Consider the following 9217-nt stretch of genomic DNA (forward strand, 5'->3'; position numbering starts at 1 on the left):
TCACCTTTCCAAATCTTTTTCTTGCCTCTTTTCTGACAGATACATGAATTGTTTAAGTATGAAATCCAAAGCTTTTTAAATGTTTTCCTCGTCTGTAGTCATTTTCTTATGAAAAGAAATTTCGAACACTTCAAGGAAGAGACAAGCAGCAACAAGCAGCAGTCTCGTAATAACTATATTGAAATGGATAGACCACAGAAGGGTACCCACTTAGGTTATTTATAATAATATTTCTACGATATATATAGAGAGAGAGGGACAGTGTACAGTCTGGTGGCAGGGAAGTTTCGGATTTAGGGTATGCTTTTGCGATGTGATATTTGCCACTCGTGAGTTTCAAACTAACTACTAATGCCATTTAGGGGACATTTGGTACAAGGTGTTAAAAGTTAAGATTAATAAATCAACATTAACTTATAATGATAGTGATCCAGGAACTTGCACGTCCGATGATGATTAATAACAGCTTTTCCATTTTATGTGTTCGGATATTTTGTGTTGATATATTGTGTTTATGGTGAAAATCAGTAATGGCCTTTAAAATTGTTATAATGTGGAGCAATGGTTTTTTTGGCAAACTTCCTTTGAATTCTCATTAGTTTTTCCCTTTTAAATCTTTTATTTTGGATGGAAGTTCTAACGGAGGTAGCCAAAAAGACCATTGCTTCACATTATAACAGTTATAGACCAATACTTACGAATTTTTAATTCAAAGACCAAAACTTCAATTGAGCCAAAATTTAGAGACCAGTACTTCAATTTTCTCTTGGCCTAAATAAGCACCTTTCACGCGAACCAGCGGCACGCTCAAACACACATGCATAAAAAAGTCAGGTGATGGTCAACTATTAAAACAAGTTAAGTTCGTGTAATATAGGTAAATTTTCCCTTAAATTAACATTAACAACTAATTTTGAAATCTTTTATTAAAAAAAAAAAACTCATGTATAAACTCTCATGGAAGATTACATGCATAAAATGAAAGCCATAAAACTTATGAACCAGTTAAGCTTGGATCAAAAGCAGGTTAGGTGGAGGATATGTGGTATTTGCAATTAATAGTTCTAGCAGTTTGAGGTTAGAGAAGTCTAAGGAGAGTCTCTCAAAAGTGAGACATTCTATTGACCCTTTGTCACCTGATGTTTTTAGCATAATGTTTTATAATGTTGGCACAATAATTGATGTTAAACTGTGAGAGTCTCCTTAGCATTTCTCTTGAGGTTAATGGGGGCACATCTAGTATAGAATTAATTACATTTACAATCCCTTGTTAATGTATCAAAACTACTTATGCGACACAAATGAAAATTCCATTGTTATTGATAAATTTATCAAAGCTAATGTGGCAACATAACATTTTGTAAAGTCTCATATTTCAACCGGAATATCAAATTAAAATGCTTTTTGGTTATCTATAAAATCTAGTGGGCCCATAATTTGATAATAAAACAATCAATAAGTGAAGAAAAAATAAAAAAAATATGTGTGCCCAACATTAAAATAAAACAGTTTTTTTTATGTTGCCTTTAAATTTGACAGCAAAGTAAAGAATGTCGATCTATGTGAAATTTTGATATCTCCTTTGAAACTAGAAAAACACCTTTTTTTTTTTTTGTCAAAATAGTTCACGTAAGAATTTTAATATCTCATTTGAAGATGTTTTAAATGCTATATGATTGAAATTAATAAAAATAAGATTATTTAATTTTAAAAAATCTTTTCAAAATAAGAAGTAAAGACGCGTGACACACAAAGGAAAACACTAGTTAAGTATTACGAGGTTAAACAACAAATTAAATTTTGCAGTAAAGATTAAGTGAGGCTCAAATAGAGTTTTATGCAGAATTGCATAAAGGTACAGCGTCTTTCAATCATATGGATACACTGTTTTTGTCTGCAGCGGTTGAATGATTCTGACTGTCCCTTTTCCAAAGAACCCTTGTTATTGTCACATAGAAAGGACCTAACCAATTAGGTACGTCGTTCAAATGAAGATAGCTAAACACACTTTTTAAGTAGGAGCCATTTGTTTCAACAGAGATGGAAAATAGTAAACTGCGTGGCGTCCTCCTGCAGTTTTTCAAAGTTCCCATCCAAATTTTCATGATGCAATCATAGGAAGTAGGGAAAAATAATTCTCTTGTAATTGATATTGATTTTTGGGGAGATGACAGTTGATCAGAAGAAAAGACTGTTACACTCATCACTCCAGAGAGACCTATATATATATATATATTATTTTTATTAATTTATAGGCGCCTACATCACAGTGTTTACCTGATTGTGAGCACGCATGCCGTATTTAAAAAAAAAAAAAGTGTGATGTCCTTTTAACATCAGCAATGTTAGTCAGGAGCTTTAAAGTTTTTGTCACTGTTCATACTACTACGACCATCACTGTTTACCGATGGTGTCGGAAGTAAAACTTCATGGAAATTAAGGTTGTGGAATTCAGAACTAGGGCATTTAGCGCAGATGAGAGTAATTAATTAAGGAGTTGTTTTCAACCCCTTTCAGCTTGTACTGCCTTTCTTAGTGAAAGGGTACGTAATTTTTTATTTTTGGCAACCCCAAGTGTTTTCAGGGTTTGTATGGTCAACTTCTTTTATTTCCAGGGAAACTTGGAAGGTATGCCGATATTCTAATATTTTTCGCTAAACCACCAATTGATCATTACCACTATATAATTTAGTCTAATTATTGTGAGATTTTTTTTTTTTAAATTTATTAGAATTCAAATCCTAATTGCTAAACTGATAAAAATAAATAAAATTTGATAAAACGAATAAATCAAGGACGTAGCAATCAAACGTTCACAACATTGCGTTTGGATATCGACTACATACTAAAAACTAATCATTTCAGCAATTGAGATATGAAACATGATCAAGACCAATTTCTTAATTTTTAACAGGCAAAACATCTAAAAAATAAGTTTAGAAAAAATAAAAACGAAGATAAAATGGTAAACAGAAAATATACTTAATCACCTTTTGAGAAAAAAATTAAACTCCTCATACAATTTCAATTTCTGAACAATATGTGTGTGCGCACGCGCACGCTATGCATTAGCAAGTTGGATAATTTAGACACTATTATCAAATTATTCTATTCACTAAGCTAATTAGTCAAGGCTCATTATTGTTGTGATTAGATAAATAACTAAATTGTATTATAGTGTTGAAATTTTCTCTACAACTCATGTATATATGCTTGTGTAGGGTAATGTGTATTTACAAAATGCTCCCATACATAAATGTGGGGTAAATAACAGAGACAAACACATATTAACTTCTCACAAGCATTAAAGTTGTTGTTATGGTGGTTGGTCCTGTGTTTCTTAGCAATTTAATTGTTTTATCTTCAAACTCTGGAATCCAACCACAAAAAATTATCACAAAATAAAAAAGATATAAAAATTGTATATTACAAATAACATATATGAAAAAGACAAGCAGATATTTAATTTTGAATTGATGGATTGGACCCTCCACACACCTTCTTCATCATCTTCCGTGCTTTATTATTATTATTTTTTTATATTAAGCTTTGGCGTGGAAGGAGACATTTCCTCGTTTTTCAGCTCTCTGTTTCTTCTGCCATTCCTTGAAATAAAATTTCACTATGTTATGGTAGTGTTAGTCTTGCATAATTTTTGTTAGAACTCAGATCTAGCTCTTTCCATCCATCTCTCTCCCAAAAATTATGCAAAGGGAGGGTTCCCAGCTTTGCATCAAATGATTTGGAAAGGGAGGGTCAAATCGGAAGCGCAATCCTGTTTCTAATTTGTTAGCAGGTACTTCTTTCAAAAAGCAGTATAACAACGTGGATGAAGAATTTTTTTTAACAATTAGGTTGCTTACAATTTTCTTTTTCTCTTTTTTTTTTAGATTGAAAAAGTTTATTTTTTAGCTGAAAAAAATTTAAAAGGGAGAGGGGGTGGGGGGGGCATGAATGTGTGGATGGTGAGGTGAATAAAGATGGGTATCTTTTTCCCCTCAAACACCTTTTTAACCCTATCTCTCTCTTTCTCTCTTTTTTTTCCTTTTCAGTGGGGGAAGTTGCAGAGATTTTGAGTCTGACAGAAGGTCCTTTCCTTTCCTTTCCCTTTCTTTCTCCTACCTCTTCTATATTATTATATGTGTAAGGAGGAAAGAAGGAAGACTGATAAAATCTCAATAGAAATATAGACAGGTGTGTGTGTCTTCTCTCAATTGGTGCTTCTCTCTTTTCATGTATATATAGAATTATTAATGTTTGTAGCTGCCATAGCTTATCATGTATTTTAGCTGTAACTGTTTGGTCATCTCTCTCTCAACACTCAGTATCTCACTCTCCCCCAAAATTTCATGGATTTTGGTGTCACTGTTGGTGAAATTCTTGTTTCCGTTGCAGTGCAGAGAAAGATGATCATATCATGAATCACGTGTACATATCTCATCAGCAGATTTCCATCACACCATCAAACAAGTACCTAAAATTTGATTATTAACTAAATACTAATATAACCAATTCCTTTCACCCACTCTCTCTCTCTCAATTACTGTACCTCTCTCTCTCTCTCTCTCTCTCTCTCTCTCTCTCTCTCTCTCTCTATATATATATACACACACACACACACAAAGCTAACATAGTTTCCATAGTCTCTCCCTTTCTTTTACCTAATTTCTCTCTCCAAGCAGTAAAAAACTCAGCTGCCTCGACATGATCAGCAAAAAAAAAAAAAATCCAGGAACTAAATCTTCAAATCCACACCTTTGTGTTAGCGTCTCTTAATTCTGATCAGTTTTACGCCTGATTTCCGATCGTTTCTCTTTGATTTATCTTTGATTGTCTTTCTGAAGCCCAATTCAGAAGCTACAAATCACTTCTCACTGTACTCCTCCAACAATCATGTAAATGATTATAAACATATATTTATATGCATGATAGGGACTTTTTTGAGAGAGAGAGAAAGACGAGAGAGACGTGTTCAAGTGTGTGTTTCTGTTGTTTGTATGGAGGGAGTTGGTAGTTGGATGTGTATGTGTATATGATATGATGATGTGAATTGTGAAAAACCCTTTTGTATTATACTAACGTAGTCTCCTTTCATCAGCTCTGAAGTAAACCTAAGTCACTTCGTCTATAATACCAGACGCACCTGCTCTTTTATCGGCCAAAACATGGCGGCCTACTTTCATCACCACGGTGGCAACTCATCGGAAATCCAAGCCTCCTCCGATGGCGCCTTACAAACCCTTGTTCTCATGAATCCCGGTTACGTCCAATACTCCGACACTCCACCACCACCACAGCAGCAGCAGCAGCAACAACAGCCTCAACCCCCATCCGCCGCCACCAACCTTGTTTTTCTCAACTCAGCCCCCAATTCCCTCACTCATCACCCCTCCACTCTCTCCCACGCGCCTCCCTCCCACCACCAACAATTCCTCGGTATCCCGCTGACGCAAGACCCCAACGGCAACAGCTCCCTATCCATGCACCACCCCCACAACGACATCTCCGCCCTGCATGCCTTCATGCCGAGAATTCAGACTCAGTACGCGCTTTGGAACTCAATTGACCCGGCCGCATCCACTCGTGACACCCCACGCTCTCAGCAGGGCCTATCTTTGAGTCTCTCCTCGCAGCAACCAGGTTTTGGGTCGTTCCAGGAGACCTCCGCCGAGAGGGAGGTCCCGTCCGGGGAAGATATTCGGGTTTCGAGTGGGTCGAATTCGTCGGCTTCCGGGGTGACGAATGGGGTTTCGGGTATGCAGAGCGTGCTGCTGAGCTCAAAGTACTTGAAGGCGGCGCAGGAGCTGCTCGATGAGGTTGTGAACGTCGGGAATGGGATGAGGACTGAGCTGCCAAAGAAGGGTAATGGGCAGCAGAGTAAAGCGGCAGCTGAGTCCTCGATGGCGGAGGCCAGAGACGGTTCAGTAGGCGGTGAAGGGAATGGAAAGCGTGCGGCTGAGTTGAGCACTGCTGAGAGGCAGGAAATTCAGATGAAGAAGGGGAAGCTAATCAACATGCTTGATGAGGTATGTGCTGATGCTTTGTTAATTTCTTAAGACAATCATTTGTTTTAGTGATATTTGAATAATATTTCTGTTTTTTTTTTATTCTTTCATAAATATGCAATTCTTGAATTCGAACTCAAAACCTCTTTTAGTATTGCGACATGAGTTTTGATTTCTCATATGAATTGGACACATGAGTTTTGAGTTTTAGTATAACGTTTCTTGGCAGACCTTGGATATGTTATATATGTATCGTAATAAAGTTACTGAAAGTGTTTCAGTAACAACATTTTGACAAGACCTAAGCTCTTTCTTACTATTGAAAATTTTTGTTTTCATATTTGAGATTGAGTGATTGAATTGTCACATGATATTATTCAATTTCAATTTTGAATAATTTTGTGTGTTGTATTATTTTGTTGGTTGAAGGTGGACCAAAGATACAGGCAATACCACCGGCAGATGCATGTGGTGATTTCATCATTTGAGCAAGCAGCTGGAATTGGCTCAGCAAGAACATACACTGCTCTGGCACTGCAAACAATCTCAAAGCAATTCAGGTGCCTGAAGGACGCCATAACGAACCAAATTCGATCCGCCAACAAGAGCTTGGGAGAAGAAGATAGCGTTGGAGGTAAGATTGAAGGATCAAGGCTCAAATATGTTGACCATCAGCTGAGGCAGCAAAGGGCTCTCCAACAATTGGGAATGGTCCAGCACAATGCTTGGAGACCACAAAGAGGATTGCCAGAAAGATCTGTTTCCGTTCTTCGCGCTTGGCTCTTCGAACACTTCCTCCACCCGTAAGTACTCTCATAATTATCCTATCAAATCCGGTTCACCATAAGGGTTTGTGCCTTTTGTATTATGTAGTCTTGGCAAGATGCAGTTGTATACTAAGATGATTTTGTTTTCGCAAGTTTTTACCATAATGTACTAAGAAGGATTGGAAATTTTGGTTTCAGATATCCGAAGGATTCAGACAAGCACATGCTTGCAAAACAAACTGGACTCACTAGGAGTCAGGTACTCAAATCCATCCACATTTTTTTGTTCGAGTGAATTTTTTTTTCTTTCTTGATAATTAGTTGTGGGAATCAGCATGCTGATGAGTTTGAGTACTAATTATGCAGGTTTCCAATTGGTTTATAAACGCTCGTGTCCGGCTTTGGAAGCCAATGGTGGAGGAGATGTACTTGGAGGAAGCGAAGGAGCAAGAGAAGAATGGATCATCTGAGAAAATGAGCAAGAGCAATGAAGACTCTGCATCAAAGTCCACAGCTCCACAAGACACTGAGAACCAAACAACAAGCACTTTCAACTCCAAACAAGAGAATTCGGTGAATCACAATGTTGCTACTCATCCATCAATGTCGATTTCCACACCCTCAACATCTCCCACAAATATGGTCCGGAACCAGTCCGGATTCACTCTCATTGGGTCATCAGAACTCGATGGGATTACACAAGGCAGTCCGAAGAAGCCTAGGAGCACCGAAATTATGCACTCCTCAAACAGTACTGTCCCATGTATGAATATGGAGTCCCAAGAGGTGAGCAATGAGCAAGTTTCTATGAAATTCGGGGACGAGAGGCAGGGGAGAGACGGCTACTCTTTCATGGGAGGGCAGACTAATTTCATCGGAAATTTTGGGCAATACCCGATTGGCGAAATTGGCAGGTTTGATGCAGACCAATTTACACCAAGGTTCTCAGGCAATGGTGTCTCTCTCACTCTAGGTCTTCCTCACTGTGAAAACCTCTCCTTATCCGGAGCTCACCACCATCAAACTTTTCTCCCAAACCAAAACATTCAGCTGGGGAGAAGAGTAGACATTGGTGAAACAAATGATCAATTTGGCGCCATAAACACTTCAGCTCCTCACTCATCTGCTGCTGCATTCGAAAACATCGACATTCAGAACCGAAAGAGGTTCGTAGCCCAATTGTTACCGGACTTTGTGGCGTGATCATGACGCAAATAATTTAAGAAGGCCTTGAAGAAGCATGATTGATTGCAAGGGGGATGCCAATGTCATTGCTGCTTTATGTGATCTTCTTCTCAGTATTTCTTTCTATGCCCTATAAATTACTTGGGGAACAAGGAAAATTAATGAATGCATATGGTAGTGTAAAGAAAGAAGAATTTACTTTTAGTATAGGTATATACTTCTCTGCAAAGAACAATTTCAGTCTTAGACAGCTTTAGGATTTGAGAGCAGAGGACTGTATATTATTTTGTATAAGTTTTGAAGATGGATAGATGGATTGGTGTACAACTTTGGTTAATTGGCATGGGTATACCATTATATATTGATATTTATAACCGTGTTAGCTAATGTGTATTTTAAAATTTTAGTAACGGAAGACTTGGCAATAAAACTGAGCACAGTGATACTTTAGTATTCATATAACCGACCCCATAAGTAAGATAAGATTTTATTATTGTTGTAGTACTTAATTTGGTCGGTAAGACAGAAACTTCCAGTAGTGTTAGGTACGAGCTCAACTAAAATAATAAACATAATGCATACTTGTTAGATCATAAAAGATCTTATATCTTCGTTTGGAATCTAGAAAAATGGATTTACAATGCCTTTAGTCTCACAGCATAAAAGTGGAGGTCCCTATAAACTTTAGGCATAAAAATATAGTCGGCAATATTCTAATGCATGAGAGAGAGAGGGAGAGACAAAGAGAGAGAGAGAGAGAGAGAGAGAGAGAACTTGCAAGCTTAAGACAAAAACCAAGAACACCAAATACTATACAAAGACTATCGTTTGGCCACGTATCAAATTATTTATATGATTAAAACACAGTGAGAGAGACCATTTGCTTTTTCTTTATGTTGTTTTGAGATTTCTCCTATGCCAAGGATACCAATATCAATAAGATCGATCCACGTTTGCTTTGAGTTGTATAAGAGCTTTTAGTGTGTTCTGTGTGCAACACAAAATTGTGTTAACAATGGCTAAGTACATTTTACACCATCGAAGTCTAAGTTAAGCAATATCAAAATGGATTGTGAGGTTTCATTTTAATCCGTTTGCACCTATACGTTCATGTCAACCATTTGATCTTTGTCCAACAAAATGTTTAAATTAGTTGAGCGTCAAGTTGTTTGGGTGCAATGTAAAAAAATCAGAACCTCGTGACTCATTTCAAACTGACTCCAAACCTCAATGATACAAACTGTACACAGCCCAAAAAAA

At 37.1% G+C, this 9217-nt stretch overlaps 1 protein-coding gene across 6 annotated transcripts; it reads left to right on the forward strand.

The window, feature by feature from the left end:
• Positions 1-3653: 3653 nt before the first annotated feature.
• On the forward strand, positions 3654-8339 carry LOC125467837 (BEL1-like homeodomain protein 1). Of its 6 annotated transcripts, none has more exons than XM_048576700.1 (6): positions 3654-3796; positions 4053-4194; positions 5099-6026; positions 6435-6808; positions 6971-7031; positions 7139-8339. In XM_048576700.1, exons 3-6 carry the CDS (start codon positions 5166-5168, stop codon positions 7973-7975), a joined length of 2133 nt encoding a protein of 710 aa, XP_048432657.1. In that variant the 5' UTR covers positions 3654-3796; positions 4053-4194; positions 5099-5165; the 3' UTR covers positions 7976-8339. The 6 variants fall into 6 exon arrangements, with proteins under 6 accessions (XP_048432657.1, XP_048432658.1, XP_048432659.1 ...); XM_048576701.1 differs by having other exon boundaries at positions 4053-4088; XM_048576702.1 differs by lacking the exon at positions 4053-4194 and having other exon boundaries at positions 3657-3796.
• The last annotated feature ends 878 nt before the right edge of the window (positions 8340-9217 follow it).

This window comes from the organism of the source record quoted next, unplaced genomic scaffold, assembly GCF_019419815.1.
Source record: "Pyrus x bretschneideri cultivar Hongxiangsu unplaced genomic scaffold, Pyrus_bretschneideri_v1 Contig9, whole genome shotgun sequence".
Lineage (NCBI taxonomy): Eukaryota > Viridiplantae > Streptophyta > Magnoliopsida > Rosales > Rosaceae > Pyrus > Pyrus x bretschneideri.